The sequence below is a fragment of the Myxocyprinus asiaticus genome, chromosome 27 (assembly GCF_019703515.2).
Source record: "Myxocyprinus asiaticus isolate MX2 ecotype Aquarium Trade chromosome 27, UBuf_Myxa_2, whole genome shotgun sequence".
Lineage (NCBI taxonomy): Eukaryota > Metazoa > Chordata > Actinopteri > Cypriniformes > Catostomidae > Myxocyprinus > Myxocyprinus asiaticus.
This window is the reverse complement of record NC_059370.1, coordinates 30,273,665-30,294,282: the sequence shown is the minus strand read 5'-3', so window position 1 is coordinate 30,294,282 and position 20,618 is coordinate 30,273,665. Positions and strand designations below refer to the sequence as shown.

Sequence of the window (20,618 nt, the reverse complement as noted above, 5' to 3'; positions counted from 1 at the left end):
TTGTGTGCTCCCTGTGAATTGAACTCATGACATTGGTGTTGCTAGCACTATGCTCTACCAGATGAAGTACAGGTCAAAATAATTACATAATTTTGGTTGGACTAAAATTGGACTCGCTGGGCAATTTCATATTTATTTCTCTCTAATTCACTTACAGAAAAAGACAAAGTTTTTATGTGCACTCAAATAATCATGCCAACATGCCTTAAATGCAGCTCCATACTCCAGGTCAAAGGATGTGAGTGGAGCACAGTGGAAGCGGAGCGAATTTTAACAACCTAAAACACCAACAAACTTATCGATTTGTTAATATTGCATATAGTTTGACTTTAATTGATTTTCATCTATAATTTATTGCCGTAATTTATGCAATTTACATTTGCAGATGACGAAGCTCAAGAGTTAGAGAAGGGTAGATTTAAAATATTTAAAAGATAAAAGATTCAAAAGTTAGTATTTCTGAAAGTAAACTCAACTTTGGACAAATAGTATTGATAGTCTTATCTAGTCTTAATAAAAAAAAAATGTCATTCAACCAACCTTTTAATCGTTCACAGAATTATATAAATCAAAGAAAGAGTATGCTAATAATAAAAAGGGCAATAATACATAGGCATAAATGTTATGTTCGTGTTTTGTAATTTGTAATAGTATTTGATTTTTTTTTTTTTTTTTGGTAATTAATTAATTTATTTAATACAGAGAACGTTGCCGACATGTTTCAAGCTAATCCTTTTTTCTTTTTTTTTTTTTTTGATTACTTTGATTAATTATTTAAGACATGTTCACTGCATTTGTCATTTACTGACCATTTCTGAGGGACAATCAGACTGCAGACAGTCACATTAAAGGTTTATTTTTGGTTAAATTTATTGCAAATAGAGATGCAGTTAGCAGTTCTGTTTCTTAGTTGTTACAAATGCTTTCATCAATAATCAAAACAGTGAATGTCAGAAAATATTATAAAAGTGCATGGCAGAGTGATGAGCTTTGGTACTTACCAGTGGTTCTAGCCTGCTGCATGGCTGTAATACTGGGGCTCAGGGAAGGAGGAGGTGGGTATGTCGAGGGGGAGAAGGGTCTTTGTAAGAAACTATGTGGACTTGCTGGCTCACTCAGACCCCCGTTCACTGTCATTTGGTCCTGTGTACACAACAGAGAGATAATGTTAATGGAAGAACCATCTTTAGACATGGTAAATAAAGGGAATTGAGATCAGATTATTGTGTCATGAATTATCTGCTAACCTTAATGAAAGTACAGGATTGAGAACAGAAAACAAACAATGAAAAAAAAAAAAAGCCTAGAGGATTGGGCAGTAACATTATGAAACAAAATACAGAGCCCACCCACTGGGAAAATAAAAACAACAACAATGTAAATTTTCAATAATCTGGCATTAAGCAGAAAAAATAAAATTATATATACAGATATCATCTATAATGAAATATATACACACAGGCGGACAAAAGTTTGGAATAATGTACAGTTTTTGCTCTTATGGAAAGAAATTGGTACTTTTATTCACCAAAGTGGCATTCAACTGATCACAATGTATAGTCAGGACATTAATAACGTGAAAAATTACTATTACAATTTGAAAAAACTTCTTAAACTACTTCAAAGAGTTCTCATCAAAAAAATCCTCCATGTGCAGCAGTGACAGCTTTGCAGATCCTTGCCATTCTAGCTGTCAGTTTGTCCAGATACTCAAGTGACATTTCACCCATGCTTCCTGTAGCACTTGCCATAGATGTGGCTGTCTTGTCGGGCACTTCTCACGCACCTTACAGTCTAGCTGATCCCACAAAAGCTCAATGGGGTTAAGATCCATAACACTCTTTTCCAATTATCTGTTGTCCAATGTCTGTGTTTCTTTGCCCACTCTAACCTTTTCTTTTTGTTTTTCTGTTTCAAAAGTGTTTTTTTCTTTGTAATTCTTCCCATAAGGCCTGCACCCCTGAGTCTTCTCTTTACTGTTGTACATGAAACTGGTGTTGAACAGGTAGAATTCAATGAAGCTGTCAGCTGAGGACATGTGAGGCATCTATTTCTCAAACTAGTGACTCTGATGTACTTATCCTCTTGTTTAGTTGTACATCTGGCCTTCCACATCTCATTCTGTCCTTGTTAGAGCCAGTTGTCCTTTGTCTTTGAAGACTTTAGTGTACACCTTTGTATGAAATCTTCAGTTTTTTGGCAATTTCAAGCATTGTATAGCCTTCATTCCTCAAAACAATGATTGACTGACGAGTTTCTAGAGAAAGCTGTTTCTTTTTTGACATTTTTGACCTAATATTGACCTTAAGACATGCCAGTCTATTGCATACTGTGGCAACTCAAAAACAAACACAAAGACAATGTTAAGCTTCATTTAACGAACCAAATAGCTTTCAACTGTGTTTGATATAATGGCAAGTGATTTTCTGGTACCAAATTAGCAATTTAGCATGATTACTCAAGGATAAGGTGTTGGAGTGATGGCTGCTGGAAATGGGGCCTGTCTAGATTTTATCAAAAATGACTTTTTTCAAATAGTGATGGTGATGTTTTTTACATCAGTAATGTGCTGACTATACTTTGTGATCAGTTGAATGCCACTTTTGTGAATTAAAGGACCAATTTCCTTCCGAAACAGCAAAATCTGTACATTATTCCAAACTTTTGGCCTGCAGCGTTTGTGTGTGTGTGTGTGTGTGTGTATGTATATGTGTATATATATATATATATAATTTTATTTTTATTTTTTTCAGTACAGACAATAAGTGTTAGTATTAAAGCTGAAGTTTGTAATTCTTTCTATGTTAAAATAATTTCTCCTATCCCAGCTTAACCAGAGACAACTATTAGAAAGTCATTTGTAGGTCGATTTCCACTGTGGCTCTGTGACACTATCAAAATGTTGCTGCGTTTGTTTGAGCATCCTAACCAGCTCGACAAAGCAACACTGGCTCACACATTGAGTGAGATTGGGGTAGGACTATCTGTTAACTGACTAATGAAAGACAAGGAGAGTGAACAGGAAACCTGTTTGAAAACAATTATTTATTTTGTAGTTCGGCTGGCCGATGCTAGTGGCACAGAAATTACTCACTTCAGCTTTATAAAGCTACAAGCGATACCATAAAAGCATGATGGTGTTACATATTTATATATATATATATATATATATATATATAAAACATGTAGCCAAGTTTTATCCTGTACCCAAAGTCTTTGATGAAGCTGTCAAAACAACATCAAGAGTAAGCAAAAGGTGTTAGTATTGTAATAATCCTAGATGTTCCTCTGAAAAGTAATGGTGAAACTGCTAAAAGTGAATAGCAACTGACAAGTGACACCGGAGTTTGTTGACTCGGCCCTGGAAAATGCACAGAGGAATGCAACATAATAAGAAACAATGGCATAGAGGGAGAGGAAAAGATTGAACAAAGCAAGCTGAGATAAACTACTGGAAGTGTCAAAAGGGTAATAGAGAAGAAAAGAGGTAATGAATGAAAATATATATGCAATTAAAGGGGACATATCATACAGTCAAAAAAAATTATTCTGGAATAAAAGTGCATTTTTTTTGTTTTGTTTTTATGCACAAGACCCTAATCAGCCCCCATCTTTTAATTCAGTGCCACAAAAAATAAATAAATCTACGATTAACTAAAGTGGTTCACCAGCATAACCAGAAAAATTGCACTGGTTGACCAGCTTCACCTACTTTAAGTTTTTTTTTTCATCCCCTTTTTCTCCCCAATTCTGGAATGCCCAATTCCCACTACTTACTAGGTCCTCGTGGTGACGCGGTTGCTCACCTCAATCTGGGTGGCGGAGGACAAGTCTCAGTTGCCTCTGCTTCTGAGACCGTCAATCCATGCATCTTATCACGTGGCTTGCTGTGCATGACACCACGGAGACTCCCAGCATGTGGACGTTCATGCTACTCTCCATGATCCACGCACAACTTACCACGCGCCCCATTGAGAGCGAGAACCACTTAATCGCGGGCCAATTTGGTTGCTTAGGAGACCTGGCTGGAGTCACTCAGCACACCCTGGATTCAAACTCGCTACTCCAGGGGTGGTAGTCAGCGTCAATACTCGCTGAGCTACCCAGGCCACCCCCCCCCCATCTTGAAGTTTTGCTATTAAAAATAACACAATGCTGGTCAACCTGCTAGATCAGCACCAGGACCAGCCAGCATAAACCAGCATAAACCAGCATGGAAACTGTATGCAGACTACGCTAGTCTGCTAGGCTAGGACTTATTGAAGAAAAAAAAACAGTTTAGAATATGGCCCCGTTAATGAATGAATTACAGAGTAAGAGAACAGGGGCCGGTTACACCAGCTATACGTAAACTACAACTTAGCCTAGTTGTGGCGTAAATGGGCACTAATGGGGCTTTTCCACTGCACGGTACAGCTCGTTTTTGGGGGATTTCCACTGTGGATAGTACCTGAAACCTGATACTTTTTTAAGTACCACCTCAGTCGTGGTTCCAAGCGAGCCGAGCCGAGTCAAAACCCTGCAGATCACAGATTGGTCAGAGAGAATCATCACTATCAGCGTCACTGGATTTGCGACATGGGACAGCAACCCACTAGTTTTAAAGTTAGCAACAGCGACATCATTTGTTCACGTGACTTTTGAATTGTAAAAAGAAATGGCTTTTGCAAAACCACGCCGTGGTCAATAAACGAGTTGCAGACGTTCCTCTCGTTAGCGACGAACGAAACGATGCGAAACGGAAAAGTATTTCAAGAAGTGTCTCAGCTGTTGGCTGCACACGGCTACCACCGAACCTACCAACAGTGTAGGGAAAAGTTAAAAAAATGTAAAAGTGACTACAGAACCATCAAGGACCACAACAGCCGGAGTGGTTCAAACAGAAGAAAGCAGAAGTGGTTCCACCAAATGGACGCTATCTATGGCAATAGACCAGCGAGCAATGGGAGGGAGAGTGCCCTAGACTCGGCGTTGTTGGAGTCCACGATGGAGGATGGTATATTTTGTTACATTAACTCTATATTCTGCTTGAAAGCTACACTTTATTTAGTTGACCAGCTACTGGAAAGCTTGCTTCTAAAACAACCAGGCCAATTTATCTGTTACACTTGTGTAAAATCACAATGCAACAACTGCTTTATGCAGCACAATGAGCTAGTAGCTAACAGCTAGCGGTCGTGTTATTGTTTATGGTCAGTAATGTTTGTGTTGTGTTTAAGATGATGTCACAGCAGTAGAGGCGGCGCAACTATGACGATCAGCCTATAATCCCACCCATATTGATGTGGCACTAAACTGCAGTGGAAAAGCAAGCTCAGAAAAGTAAAGAGAGCAGAGTCGAGTCGAGTGGAACCGTAACGTGCAGTGGAAAAGTGCCAAAAGTCACAATTTACGCACTACTAAATATGTGAGCATTGCACCATTAAACTTAGGTAGAACATAACCCTACATAAAAACTAAATATGTACGGAAGCCTCCGACCAGGAGTAACGGATGGAATAAAAAAGCAGACTCATTTAATGACATCAATGAACTCATGTTTTGGTTGAGAGGCTTCAGTCCTTTCGACATACAGTATATGATGATGTTGTATTACACTCGTTTAAATTTACAGGAGAAAACATTATGTAAAAAACTTCTTCAGATGGTGCACTTTCCTGTGAATGCTTCCCAGTGTTAAGTTTCAACATATACGAAATGTATAAGATATTAAAATGAATAAATGTCTACTTTTCAAAACAGTTGTATTAGTATTTATTTATTTATTGCCCCTTATTCATTTTAGATACAGTTACTGAATATTGTTATTTACATAGGCTAAATATTACCATTAATGAATGGGGATATAATTTATTACAGCTGAAATTTACGTGAGCAAACAAGGTTTGAACATCAATCATAATAAGATCAAACTGAAATTCACTGCTTTTTAACAGTTCTGTGTACAAATTTGAAGGCTGCTTATTGGATCATCATATGCGACTAAGCATTACTTTGAAGACTTACAAGCTACTAGTTGAGTCTTGCCTTAAGATCAAGAGGTGCAACCAAATTAAGCACTGACTTAGTTACAAACTAACTAGTAGTTACTAAGCCCTTAGTGTAAACTTTACCTCTCAACTTAAGTGAGACCTTACACACAGCTAGTGCAACCCTACCCAGGACAGTAAAGTGTTGAACTGCTGAAGGACAGTTACATTAGCAGTGCTAACTGCAGGGGAGTGCAGCTCCATGCTGTCTGTGACTGCACTTGTCTGGCTGAGGGTTGGAGAGGGGGTATGAGAGAGCCTCCCTCTTGGCCTAGTCCACACGCCCTCAACTCCTCCAGCACCACTGTGGATGCTTCGCTGTGAGCACAGGAAGAGCAGTGACTCTGCCCCAGCAGAGGCCCAGATCCGGGAGAGGGAGGGTCTGGAGAAGGGGTCTTGGGCAGAAGGTCAGGTGCTCTGAAGCTGTTGAAATCAGGGGAGATTCGGGGCCATTATGGGGTGATTGTGAGGCCAGTGCTGTTCCAGGATAGGTTTGTTTGAGAAGGGTTGACACCTCAGGCTGAATGCAAGAGAGGAGAGTGGCACACATGAGACTCAGCAGTTGGCACAGCATGTTCGAGAGTGGCAGTGATGTGATGTAGCTGGCGGCTTTGAGTTAGAGAGGGTGTAAGGTGGATGTGCTAGAGAAATTAGATCAAAATGTTATCCCAATGTAACCTCAAAACCATAACAATAGCCTGAAACAGAAAGTTCAGAACTACACAGTGATTGCAACACGGTGACACCTAATTCTAGGTTTATAAAGGCTTGTCATTTGTCTTGTACAGTATGAAAAGTATAAGGAATAGTGAATATTTCAAATTCACATTGAACATGCAATGCATACAAAGTTTAAAAATGGCCTGTGATGAAAAAACTAGTGGTCAGCTGATGTGAGTTTTTAATGACCAATGATGTTTTGGACTCAAGATGGCGCCGAGAATGGCTGCTGCGTTGCGAGCTCTGACACAACATAGTAGTGTTTTGTTTGTTTTGTTCACAATTCTTATGTTTTTTGTCTTGGATGTTGTCTGCCTTATTGTCTACGACAGACAAACACTTTTGGACATTGGTTCAGCAATTTCACACCGTAAACCGGACTTCACATTCCTCAATGCCGATCCGCTGTTTACAAACACGCAAGCGGAGCCCTTTGTTTGGGCAGCACGTGCAACGCACGACGCCGTGCAAATCGACCCCCGCTACCCACTATTCTACTGGCAAATGTTCAGTCTCTGGAAAACAAGCTCTGCGAGCTGAAAGCGCGGATCTCTTTCCAACGAGATACAAGGGACTGCTGCATTATCTGCCTTACGGAAACTTGGATGTCTGCGGAGATTCCAGACTCAGCCATTGAACCCGCGGGGTTCTCCGTGCACCAAGCGGACAGAGCGAAAGACCTCTCAGGTAAAAGCAGAGGAGGTGGTGTATGTTTTATGATCAACAAATCCTGGTGTGATCAGAGGAACGTACATTCTATCAAGTCTTTCTGCTCTCCTGATCTGGAATTTCTCATGCTTCTGTGTCGACCATTCTGGCTACCGAGGGAATTCACAGCGGTCATTATCACAGCTGTGTACATTCCCCCACAAGCCGACACAGACCGGGCACTCAAGGAACTGTATGGGAGTATAAGTGAGCAGGAAACCGCGCACCCTGAGGCCACGTTCATTGTGACCGGGGACTTTAATAAAGCCAGTTTCAAATCAGTCGCACCAAAATACCACCAGCACATTAGTTTCAACACACGAGGGGACCGGGTTTTGGACCATTGCTACTCTCCCTTCCGGGATGGCTACAAATCCCTCCCCCGCCCACCATTTGGCAAATCGGACCACTCTTCCATTCTGATTCTGCCCGCTTACAGGCAGAAATTGAAACAGGAAGCACCCACCCTCAGAAAGATCCAGTGCTGGTCAGACCAATCAGATTCTACGCTACAAGACTGTTTTGATCACACGGACTGGGAGATGTTCCGGTCTGCCTCTGATGACGACATCGAGCTTTATGCTGATAGCGTAATGTGTTTCATCAGAACGTGCGTAGAGGACGTGGTTCCGACCAGAACAATACGGATCTATCCGAATCAGAAACCTTGGATTAATAGCGATGTTCGTGCGGCACTTAATGTGCGGACCTCCGCTTTTAATTCCGGGAACACGGAGGAGCATAAACAAGCCAGTTATGCCCTCCGAAAAACTATCAGAACCACAAAACGCCAGTACAGGAGCAAGATTGAAGGACAGTTTAACACCACCAACTCTAGAAGCACGTGGCAGGGAATTAACATCATCACGGACTTTAAAGGGAATAAAAACTCCGCCATGAACACCGCTGCCTCTCTCCCGGATGAGCTAAATACTTTTTATGCTCGTTTCGAGGGAAATAACACCGCCTCTCGGCTGAGAGAGCTCTCGCGGCTGAAGCTACAGAGGTTAGTTCACTCTCCGTCTCTGTAGCAGATGTAACCCGATCCTTCAGACGGGTGAATAACCGCAAAGCCGCAGGCCCAGACGGCATTCCGGGCCGCGTCATCAGAGCGTGCGCGAACCAGCTGGCTGGTGTTTTTACGGACATTTTCAACCTTTCCCTCTCTTTCTCTGTAGTCCCCACATGCTTTAAAACATCCACCATTGTGCCTGTTCCAAAACAATCAAAAATAAGTTGCCTAAATGACTGGCGTCCTGTTACTCTGACCCCCATCATCAGCAAATGCTTTGAGAGACTAATCAGAGATTACATCTGCTCTGTATTGCCTCTCTCTCTTGACCCGCTGCAGTTTGCTTACCGCAACAACCACTCCACTGATGATGCCATTGCATCTACAATACGGTGCTCTCTCCCACCTGGAAAAAAAAAACACTTATGTGAGAATGCTGTTTGTAGACTACAGCTCAGCATTCAACACCATAGTGCCCTCCAAGCTAGATGAGAAACTCCAGGCTCTGGGCTTAAAAAGCTCGCTGTGCAGCTGGATCCTGGACTTCCTGTGAAGCAGATGCCAGGTGGTTAGAATAGGCAGCAACATCTCATCCTCACTGACCCTCAACACTGGAGCCCCACAGGGCTGTGTTCTCAGCCCACTCTTGTATTCCTTGTGCACACATGACTGTGTGGCAACACATAGCTCCAATACCATCAAGTTTGCTGATGACACGACGGTGGTAGTTCTGATCACTGACAATGTTGAAACAGCCTATAGAGAGGAGGTGCACACTCTGACACACTGGTGTCAGGAGCACAACCTCTCCCTCAATGTCAGTAAGACAAAGGAGCTTGTGGTGGACTTCAGAAGAAAAGACAGAGAATACAGTCCCATCACCATCAATGGAGCACCAGTGGAGAGAGTCAGCAGCTTAAAGTTCCTGGGTGTCCACATCACTGAGGAACTCACATGGTCCATCCACACTGAAGTCGTTGTGAAGAAGGCTCATCAGCGCCTCTTCTTCCTGAGACAGCTGAGGAAGTTTGGAATGAACCGCCACATCCTCACATGGTTCTACACCTGCACTGTAGAGAGCATCCTGACTGGCTGCATCTCCGCCTGGTACGGCAATAGCATCGCCCACAACCACAAAGCACTGCAAAGGGTGGTCCGAACTGCCAGACACATCATCAGAGGTGAGCTTCCCTCCCTCCAGGAAATATATACAAGGCGGTGTGTGAAAAAAGCTCGGAGGATCATCAGAGACTCCAGCCACCCGAGCCATGGGCTGTTCTCACTGCTACCATCAGGTAGGCAGTATCGCAGCATCAGGACCCGCACCAGCCGACTCCATGATAGCTTCTTCCCCCAAGCAATCAGACTTCTGAACGCTTGATCTCCCATGATCAAATACATCAGCACTGCACTTTATTACCCTTACTCTTACATCTCACACCGGACTTTCATAAATTATATTATTATTATATTATATTCTCTCTTAACAACTGCCTATCAACCGACAGCCTGAATGTCAATACAGTACAATACTGTACATCCTATATATACTATATATACTTTTTTTTATATATTTTTTATTTTTATTTTTATTGAATAATGTGTATCTATATAGTGTGTATTGTATACTGTAAAGTGTATGTTATTATTTGTATATTGTTGAGTGTAATTATGTGTATATCAGATGTTTAAATTGTGCTGTGTTAATTTGATGTTATTGTAAATTGGTACTGTCTCATCACTGTCACGACTGCTATGTTGATCGGAACTGCACCCAAGAATTTCACACACCATTGCACTTGTGTATATGGCTGTGTGACAATAAAGTGATTTGATTTGATTTAAATTTGTTTATTTCAGATCAAATGTTGATTTAATACAATTTGAATTTTTTAGCAAATGTGACATACAAAAACATGGAAATAAACAGAGATAATAAAATAGAGACAAAAGTGTGACATGTAAAAATATTTATTTAACACAATATTACACAGAATGTACAAAATAAATTGTCAAAAAGTGTGTTATCAATTTACAAGAATTTTGTATTTGTTTACATTTGAAAATGTATTAGGTATCATTAATGATGCAAGAGCACTAAGCTTTTTTGCACCCCTAATTAAATACTAACATACAGTATAGGGGCATCACTGCAGCGCGCTTATTGTGTTTATTTAGAGTACCACACCCTACACCAACCCCTACACCTAAACTTCACCCTAACCTTTCCTTACAAAAATTAACCATGGTTTTACTACAGTAACTATAGTATCACCATGGTATTTATTTATTTATTTTTTTAAATTTGTAAAATCATAGTAACCACAAAATTAAACATGGCTACTATATTAATACCATATTACTGTAGTAACTCCATGGTTAATTGCATTAAAACTACAGCTTCTGCCAAAAAACATGGTTCCTACACTATTACTATAGCAAAACCTTGGTGAATTTTACCCGGATCGAAACTTTCTCTCAACTCCCCGACTGTCACCGTAACCAAATCACTGCAAGGAAATCAATCTTTATATTCATTTACGTATCATGAACTAATAATGAACAATAATTTTATTACAGAAATGATTAAAGTAATAGTTCACCCAAAAATTAAAATTCTCTCATCATTTACTCACCCTCATGCCATCCAAGATGTGTATGACTTTCTTCTGCAAAACACAAACGAAGATTTTTAAAAGAATATTCCAGCTCTGTTGGTCCTCACAATGCAAGTGAATGGTGACCAGAACTTTGAAGGCCAAAAAGGCATAATAAAAGTAATCCATGTGACTCCTGTGGTTACATCCATATCTTCTTAAGTGATATGATAAGAGTGGGTGAGAAACAGATCAATATTTAAGTCCTTTTATAACTGTAAACTAACACTTTCACTTTCACTTCTATTGTGGAAGTGACTTTCACTTTTACATTCAGCCACCTACTGGTTGGGGCTGGTCAAAATTGGAGATTCATAGTAAAAAATGTACTTAAATAAACTTAAATATTGATCTGTTTCTCCCCCTCACCTATCATATTGCTTCAGAAGATTTAACCACTGGAGTCGTATGGATTACTTTTATTCTGCCTTTATGTGATTTCTGGAGATTCAAAGTTCTGGTCATAATTCACTTGCATTGTATGAACCTACAGTGCTGAAATATTCTTCTAAAATCATCATTTGTGTTCTGCAAATGAAAGAAAGTTATATACATCTGGGATGGCATGAGGGTAAATGATAAGATAATTTTCATTTTTGGGTGAACTATCCCTTTAATCTTGGTTAATTTAATTTATCAAAATAATATAGTTCATTTTCCCATTAGAATAATAATAATAATTTAAAAAAAAACAGTTCCCTATCTGTTACTCACTCGACGTTGGTGTCGATGTAGTGACACTAGGGGTCACTCTTGGGAGCCCGAGACACCTCTGGTCTTTGATAAAAGGCCAATGAAAATTGGTGAGTGGTATTTGCATGCCACTGCCCCGAACATACGGGTATAAAAGGAGCTGGTATGCAACCACTCATTCAGATTTTCTCTTCGGAGCCAAACGGTCATGCTCATTGAGCCGAATAGCACTGTTCGTTCACCTCTGCTGGATCTGACGGCGCATTTCAGCGGCTTCTCCCTCCTCTGCACTGGTGCACTGCAGAGAACACCCCTGGACGCTTCGGCAGAAAAACTAGAGAGTATATTTTCTAAAAAGCTCACTGCGAGAACATGACCATGGCAACGTTGCGGTCGCGGCTTGCTTTCGTAAGGAAGCAAGCCACCCCAGCGGCTCCCCGCCTTGGTCCTCCTACCTACGGGTTTGAGGTCAGCGCGGCTGGTGCTGGGGGCGATTTGGGGACCTCAATGGGATCGCCTCCGCCGGGTATCCCCCCACGGACCTCCCATTCCCCAGCACGCTCGTCTGCCCCAATCAGGCTTCCGGATGAGTTCGCCGGCTCGTCGCACGGCGAGTCTGGTTTCTTGTTCGAGGCACACGAAGATGATGAGCTCTCGAGCGTGGCATCGGAGAGCGGGCTTGTCCCTTCGGGGACGGTCGCCCAGTTACAGGCCGATGCCGAAATGACGGACATGCTTTCCCGGGTGGCCGCGAGCGTCAGGCTAGAGTGGAACCCTCCGCTCTCCCCTGAACCCTCGCAGCTTGATGATTGGTTTCTAGGCTCGCGGCGCCGCTCAGACCAGCCACGCCCCACTCCAGTGCCATTCTTCCCGGAGGTGCATGAGGAGCTGACGAAGTCGTGGGAGGCACCTTTTACTGCCCGACCCCGACTCCGCAGTTCCCCCGCTCTCACTACCCTCGATGGCGGGGCGGCCAGGGGCTATACAGCGATTCCCCTGGTGGATATGGCGCTCGCGGTGCCCTTATGCCCGCAGAGCGCCGCCACCTGGCGTGGACGCCCTAAGCTGCCCTCCAAGCCCTGTAGGCTCACGTCGTCCCTGACGGCCAAGGCCTACAGCGCTGTTGGACAAGCCGCCTCTGCCCTGCACGCCATGGCTCTCCTGCAGGTCCACCAAGTCAAGGCACTGAAAGAACTGCACGAGGGTAGTTCCGCCCCAGATTTGATGCAGGAACTGCGCTCAGTGACCGACCTCGCAGACGGAGGCAATCAGGCACATCCTGCCCCGGCGCGGCTCAAAACCCCGCACCCCGTCTGCTCGTCGCCAAGGGCGTCCCCCTGCGGTGACTGCACTGGCTCCGCCGCAGCCCGCCCCTCCAGCCCCGGCCCAGCGTGGAGCCCACCACAGGAAGCCGACGCCACCCGTCTCACAGCTGGCACCGAAGAACCCACGGAGGTCTTCGAAGCACCCCTGAGACGGGCAACCCAGGGATGAGGGAACCCACTCACCTGGAGCTGGTAGAAAGATCACTCCATCCCCCGGTGGAGGGCCGGGTGGAAAATCTTTTGTTGCCTTTTTGTTTGATTTCGCCGCATCGCCCAAGTGGCTGCGGTACCCAACAGTTCAACAAAAGAGCGGCTTCCTTCCTCCCTGGGTCACATACCCGGTGTGTACGGTCGTCACCACGACTACCGTCCACGGGCTTTATCTTGCAGGATTGGCGCTCCAGCGGTGCCTTTTCCGCCCCTGAGCGCCCAGCTGTGGCACAAATCCACCCCCGATGTGACAGCCTCCACGGGTCACGAGGACAGGCCTCTTCCTCCCCCGTCCCAGGCTGTTTCGGGGGTGGTCACAAGGAGCCAGGTAAGTGCTTCAATGTCCCTAGACTCAGCACGGCCACGACATGCTGTGGCACCTCGCGCTCCGCCCCGCCGCGAGGCCCCACCTGCCGGTACGTCCGACGATGTTGTCCCCTTGGTCCCCCTCGCACGGAATTTGGACGCATGGCTTGCGCTTCCCAATCCATTGCGGTGGTTGATCCGGACCGTCCGACTCGGCTACGCGATTCAGTTCGCCAGGCGCCCGCCCAGGTTCAGCGGTATTCACTTCACCTTCGTCAAGGGCGAAAACGCTGTTACCCTGCGCGTGGAAATCGCTACCCTCCTACGGAAGGGCGCGATAGAACCTGTCCCTCCAGCCGAGATGAAGAAAGGGTTTTACAGCCCCTACTTCTTCGTACCAAAGAAAGGCGGTGGGTTGTGGCCAATCTTGGACCTGCGAGTACTGAATCGGGCTTTACACAAACTCCCATTCAAGATGCTGACGCAAAGACGCATTTTAGCGAGCGTCCGGCATCAAGATTGGTTCGCGGCGGTAGACCTGAAGGACGCGTACTTTCACGTCTCGATCCTTCCTCGACACAGACCCTTCCTGCGGTTCGCGTTCGAGGGTCGGGCGTATCAGTACAAAGTCCTCTCTTTCGGCCTGTCCCTGTCTCCTCGCATCTTTACGAAGATCGCAGAGGCTGCCCTTGCCCCGTTAAGGGAGGTGGGCATTCGCATTCTCAACTATCTCGACGACTGGCTAATCTTAGCTCACTCTCGAGACATGTTATGCGCACACAGGGACCTGGTGCTCTCGCACCTCAGCCGACTAGGGCTTCGGGTCAACTGGGAAAAGAGCAAGCTCCTCCCGGTATAGAGCATCTCTTTTCTCGGTTTGGAGTTGGACTCAGTCTCCCTGACGGCACGCCTTACGAACGAGCGCGCCCAGTCGGTGCTGACCTGTTTGAAGGCGTTCAAACAGAAAACAGCGGTTCCACTGAAACTTTTTCAGAGGCTCCTGGGGCATATGGCATCCTCGGCGGTGGCCACCCCGCTCGGGTTGATGCATATGAGGCCGCTTCAGCACTGGCTCCAGACTCGAGTCCCGAGACGGGCATGGTGCCACGGGACACACCGCGTGGCCATTACGTCGGTCTGTCACCGTCTTTTCAGCCCTTGGACCAACCTCTCATTTCTACGAGCAGGTGGTCCCCTAGAACTGGTCTCCAGGTGCGTCGTGGTCACGACAGACGCCTCCAAAACGGGCTGGGGCGATGTTTGCAACGGGTACGTAGCCACCGGCCTCTGGACGGGTCCGCGGCTGCGTTGGCACATCAACTGCCTCGAGTTACTGGCAATTCTGCTCACCCTGCGGAGGTTCTGGCCGTTGATCCAGGGCAAGCACGTGCTAGTTCGGACAGACAGCACGGCAGCGGTAGCATATGTCAACCGCCAAGGCGGTCTGCGCTCCCGCTGTATGTCACAACTCGCCCGCCGTCTCCTCCTCCGGAGTCAGCAGCACCTCAAGTCGCTGCGAGCCACTCATATCCCGGGCAACCTCAATGCTACAGTGGACGTGCTGTCACGGCAGGTTTCCCACAGGGGAGAGTGGAGACTCCACCCCCAGGTGGTCCAGCTGATTTGGAGTCGATTCGGTCAGGCATAGGTGGACCTGTTCTCCTCCCAAGAATCCTCCCACTGCCCGCTCTGGTACGCCCTCACCAAGGCTCCCCTCTGCATAGATGCGCTGGCACACAGCTGGCCCCCTGGCATTCGCAAATACGCGTTTCCCCCAGTGAGCCTACTTGCACAGACTCTGTGCAAGGTCAGGGAGGACGAGGAGCAGGTCGTCCTGGTAGCACCCTACTGGCCCACCCAGACATGGTTCTCGGACCTCACGCTCCTCGCGACAGCTCCCCCCTGGCAAATTCCCCTGAGGAAGGACCTTCTTTCTCAGGGACGGGGCACCCTCTGGCACCCGCGCCCAGACCTCTGGAATCTCCATGTCTGGTCCCTGGATGGGACGCGGAAGACCTAGGTGGCCTACCACCCGCGGTGGTAGACACGATCACTCAGGCTAGGGCCCCCTCTACGAGGCGCCTGTATGCCTTGAAGTGGCGTCTGTTCGCTAAGTGGTGTTCTTCTCGACACGAAGACCCCCAGAGATGCGCAGTCGGATCAGTGCTTTCCTTCCTGCAGGAGAGGTTGGAAGGGAGGCTGTCCCCTTCCACCTTGAAGGTGTACGTTGCTGCCATAGCAGCACACCACGACGCAGTTGACGGTAAGTCCTTAGGGAAGCACGACCTGATCAACAGGTTCCTAAGAGGCGCTAGGAGGCTGAATCCCTCCAGACTGCCCCTCGTTCCCTCATGGGATCTCTCCGTAGTTCTTCAGGGCCTACAGAGAGCCCCCTTTGAGCCTTTGCAGTCAGTCGAGCTTAAGGCACTCTCCTTGAAGACTGCCCTCCTGACTGCGCTCACTTCCATCAAGAGGGTAGGTGACCTGCAAGCGTTCTCTGTCAGCGAAACGTGCCTGGAGTTCGGTCCGGGCTATTCTCACGTGATCCTGAGACCCCGATCGGGCTATGTGCCCAAGGTTCCCACCACTCCTTTTAGGGACCAGGTGGTGAACCTTCAAGCGCTGCCCCAGGAGGAGGCAGACCCAGCCCTGACGTTGCTGTGTCCGGTGCGTGCTTTGCGCATCTATTTGGATCGCACGCAGAGCTTTAGACTCTCTGAGCAGCTCTTTGTCTGCTTTGGTGCACAGCGGAAAGGAAGCGCTGTCTCCAAGCAGAGGATCGCCCACTGGCTTGTTGATGCCATATCTATGGCATATCTCGCCCAAGACATGCCACCCCCGGTAGGGCTACGAGCCCATTCTACCCGTGGTGTAGCGGCTTCTTGGGCCCTGGCCAGAGGTGCCTCTCTAACAGACATTTGTAGAGCAGCGGGCTGGGCAACACCCAACACCTTTGCAAGGTTCTACAACCTCCGGGTGTAACCGGTTTTGTCCCAGGTAGTGGCACGCAACCTAAGCGGATAAGCCCGGGATAGCCGGCCGGGTGTATCACTTGCACATAGCGCCTTCCACCTCCTTTTGAGCTGAAGACGTGTGCTGTTAATTCCCAGTAGTGTTCACAAAAGTTGTTCCCTGGTTGACTTCCTCCGAGCCCTGTGGCAGTCGAGTTTTCGGAGAGACTCACTGCCGGCCCAGTACACGTGCTAACTAAGAGCCCGGTTCTGGGGTAGGTGCTCCGCATGTGGCGGTTCCCTGTAAGGCTAACCCCATGCGATCTATATCTTCTGCTAATTCATTTCCCTGCTGGCAAACTGCGTCTTCCTTGGGCAGAGCCCCTCTGCCCCAGTCTCCATGTTGTAGTCCCTCCTCCCCCATTGGGCAGGATCTACCTTGAAGGCTCTCCACATGGTTGGAAAGACCATGTGACATATTTTTCCACTTAAATATCCCCCCCTCTCTGGGGTGAGGTGTGGTCTCCGCGGTGTCCTCCCCTTGGGAGGGACACCCCCCGACTAGACCTGGCGGCCCAGTCGGATAATCCCCCTTCTTTTTTAGGGAGTGGAAAAAGAGAAGGGGAAAAGAGGCCATGACTGGGTAGTCGACTTGTCCCCAAAAAGGGCCGTTCGACACTCATAACTGTGTTGGGGGAGGTTACGTGTCGACCTGGTGTGCTGGCTATGAGGCACACAGCAAGTCTGCCCACCACACACCGCCAGTTCACGTAACACAGTTCAGCCTTGTGGCGTTTTGTATAGGGACACCTAGTGTCACTACATCGACCCCAACGTCGAGTGAGTGACAGATAGGGAACGTCATGGTTACTGGTGTAACCTCCGTTCCCTGATGGAGGGAACGAGACGTTGGTCCCTCCTGCCACAACGCTGAACTACCCGCTGAAATGGCCGGACCTTATATCGGCTCCTCAGCGTAAAACCTGAATGAGTGGTTGCATACCAGCTCCTTTTATACCCGTATGTTCGGGGGAATGGCATGCAAATACCACTCGCCAATTTTCATTGGCCTTTTACCAAAGACCAGAGTGACCCCTAGTGTCACTACATCGACACCAACGTCTCGTTCCCTCCATCAGGGAATGGAGGTTACACCAGTAACCATGACGATATCTACATTTAACGTGACACATTATCTGACCTTAAAACCTCAATGTGCATTAGTGAAATGAGAGAAATAGGACTAGTCATTTTTGCTTAGGCACAACATGGAAATATAGCAGAGGGTGTTATTAAGGTAATGCATATGTAATTATGAAATCCATTAAATATACCACTGGCAGAGTTGCAGATGGCAGTGGAGGGCAGGGGTGTGAGCTGTTATCCAGGAGGTCCATCCTTTTAAGGCCAGTTCACACTGCCCCAACAAACGCCAACAGACACCAATACTTCCAAAATCCTAAAGTTGGCTGTTATATTTAGAATGCTGAGAATCAAATCTGTCATGCAAATGATCCAACAAACACCAACAAACTTGCATGTTTGCATGTTGTTGTTCACTTTTGAAGATGAATGACAAGGAAGAGGTTGCGAATGAAGCCAAACATGCGCGATTTAATATATAAATATTATGTGCAATTGATTAAACATGTTCAGCATGTAGAGACATTAGGCTATAACCTATTATACACAACTACATTTTAAAAATGGTTTGTGTTTGCTGGGAACTTATTCATTCCGAGAGTTCTGTCAGAGGATGGCAATCCAGTGGCAAAAAAAATGACACTTGAGGTTTGTCCACAAAATGTAAATGTGGGGAAAGTTAATATTTTATATTATTGCATATGTAAGTTAATATTATTGCAGTTCTTGAGAACTGCAATAATAAAGGCGGAACGTTGTTATGGACCATGCGCAACATGGATGGGTTAAGCCGTTGCACACTGTCTCCAGGATGGTGCGGTGTTCGAGTTGGGGTGGCAAGTGGGATGGCAAAGCTAATTTTTAAGGTGGCAGGTGCTACCCAGTGCCAGCATTCTGGCACCGCCCCTGTTTGTTGGGGCAGTGTGAATTAGCCTTTAGGAGGGGCAGGGGGTCTCAAAGACAGCACTTGGGTGTGTCATGCCGATAACAGAGGCTTGGGGTTAATGCGGATGGAGAGGGAAGCTACATGTTTGTCCGGCTGCCTTGATGGAGAGTGCAAGTAGTGCTGCTTTTCTTGTGAAGATTAGATTTGGTCCTCTTTGGACAGCAGTCTGTGGAAATGGATACTTTACGCTTGTGCCTGATTAAGTAGGTTTTGGGAAATTAGTCTATCAAGAGCTGAGCACTTGATAATGAGAACAAAAATATACTGCAAAAATGGAGAAGAGAAAGTAGATAAAAATAATATCAGAATCTAGAAATGCTCTGCAGCTGGAAAGGAAATTGTAAATAACTCTTCTGAAAACATAATTATCATGTCCAACACATTTTTAAAGACCTTGTAAAATGGCTTGACGATCACAGTTTTCTGTCCTATGTTGACATATTTTCCTAACGAAACAAGAGGTTTGGAGGAAACATATCGAAGATATGAAAAAAAATCTGTGTAGTGCACACGAGTGATCAATATTTTGGTCTGTTTTCCTGGAAAAGAAAGACTGTAAATTTTAAATGTGTAGTATCTGCTAAAAGTTCATTTTGTCAACTTTACTACTAAGTACACTATGATATACAGTACATGTCTTCAAAGATACATAGGAAATGGAATAAAAGCCACAATAGGGCAATTTTGATTTGTGGGGCCTTTAATAGTGGTTGATCGATTTGCTTTGCACTCAGCTTTTAAACTGGCCAGAATACTAGAAAAGGGTGTGACCAGTACAGTCAGGGTTCCCACTCTTTTCAACCAATGAATTTCCATGACTTTTCCATGACTTGACAGCTAATTACCATGCCCAAACCTTTCATTCTGAAAATGGCACTGAAATCACATAATCGCAAATTAAAAAAAAAAAAAAACACACCATTGTTTGATAAAAGTTCAACTGAAAACATTTTAAATTTAATCCCTACGAACACATTGAGTGAATCCTAAAATGGGCGGGGATTAGTGGCACATCATTGTCTCTAATTGGTCAGGTATTCTAAATAACATTATATATTTTAAACTCTTCACCATGTGTTTTTAATCCAATGCAACGTAACACTCCGATTAAATATTTTAGGACAGAGCATAATAAATAAAAATATATTAACTATAAAAAATAAAAAACATCCATGATTTTTCCATGACTTTGAAGATTGTATTAATTTCCATGACTTTTCCAGGCCTGGAAATCACAATTTTAAAATTCCCTGACATTTCCGGGTGTCCTGTACAGTTAAAAATGTCATTAATAAAACCTGTCAAATGGACTTCCAATGGCGTTTCCTATGGAAGGAAAAGCTCCAGAATAAAAAACAAATGAGTGAAGCAAACACAGCAGAACTTACGGGTATGGGAGACTTTTTATCCTGAAAGTTGAGTCTGACACTCCTGTAGCCTTTAGATGCCAGAGAGGAAGAGCACACGTCACCATTTCTCAGGCCATCACTGGTACAGCTGGACTTCCACAAATCTAACAGGACAGACACAAAACACTTAAATGTATGAACATAGCATTTGCCTTTTCTAAACCTTGCTTTTTACTTATCTGCTAAGAGTCTACTCAAGAATATAACCATAACATAATAATAATTATAAACATTTTTAGTTAACGGGTTAGCTCACCCAAAAATGAAAATTCTTTCATAATTTACTCATTTGTTCCAAACCCGTATGACTTCCTTTCTTCCGTGGAACACAAAAGGAGATGTTAAGCAGTATTTTCCTTACAATGAGAGTGAATGGCTGTCTTTCTGCCTACAATCTCACTATTCCAGAGAGCTGTGCAATAATAGACAGCATTAAAAAAATAAAATAAAAAAAAAACTTGATTGTTGCTTACCTGATTCCTTTGGCTCTGATTCAGTGTCTATGCACA

The 20,618-nt window shown here is 45.1% G+C and overlaps 1 protein-coding gene across 1 annotated transcript in view; it reads right to left on the bottom strand.

Moving 5' to 3' along the window:
* The window catches only part of LOC127418204 (sorbin and SH3 domain-containing protein 2-like), an 80,238-nt gene that overhangs the window by 27,107 nt on the left and 32,513 nt on the right, over nt 1-20,618 (bottom strand). Inside the window, exons 4-6 of the mRNA XM_051658654.1 lie at nt 20,583-20,609; nt 20,089-20,213; nt 1,002-1,143 (exon numbers count right to left, since the gene is read on the bottom strand). Coding sequence (XP_051514614.1) covers nt 1,002-1,143; nt 20,089-20,213; nt 20,583-20,609 — 294 coding nt within the window. The remainder of the gene's footprint in view (nt 1-1,001; nt 1,144-20,088; nt 20,214-20,582; nt 20,610-20,618) is intronic.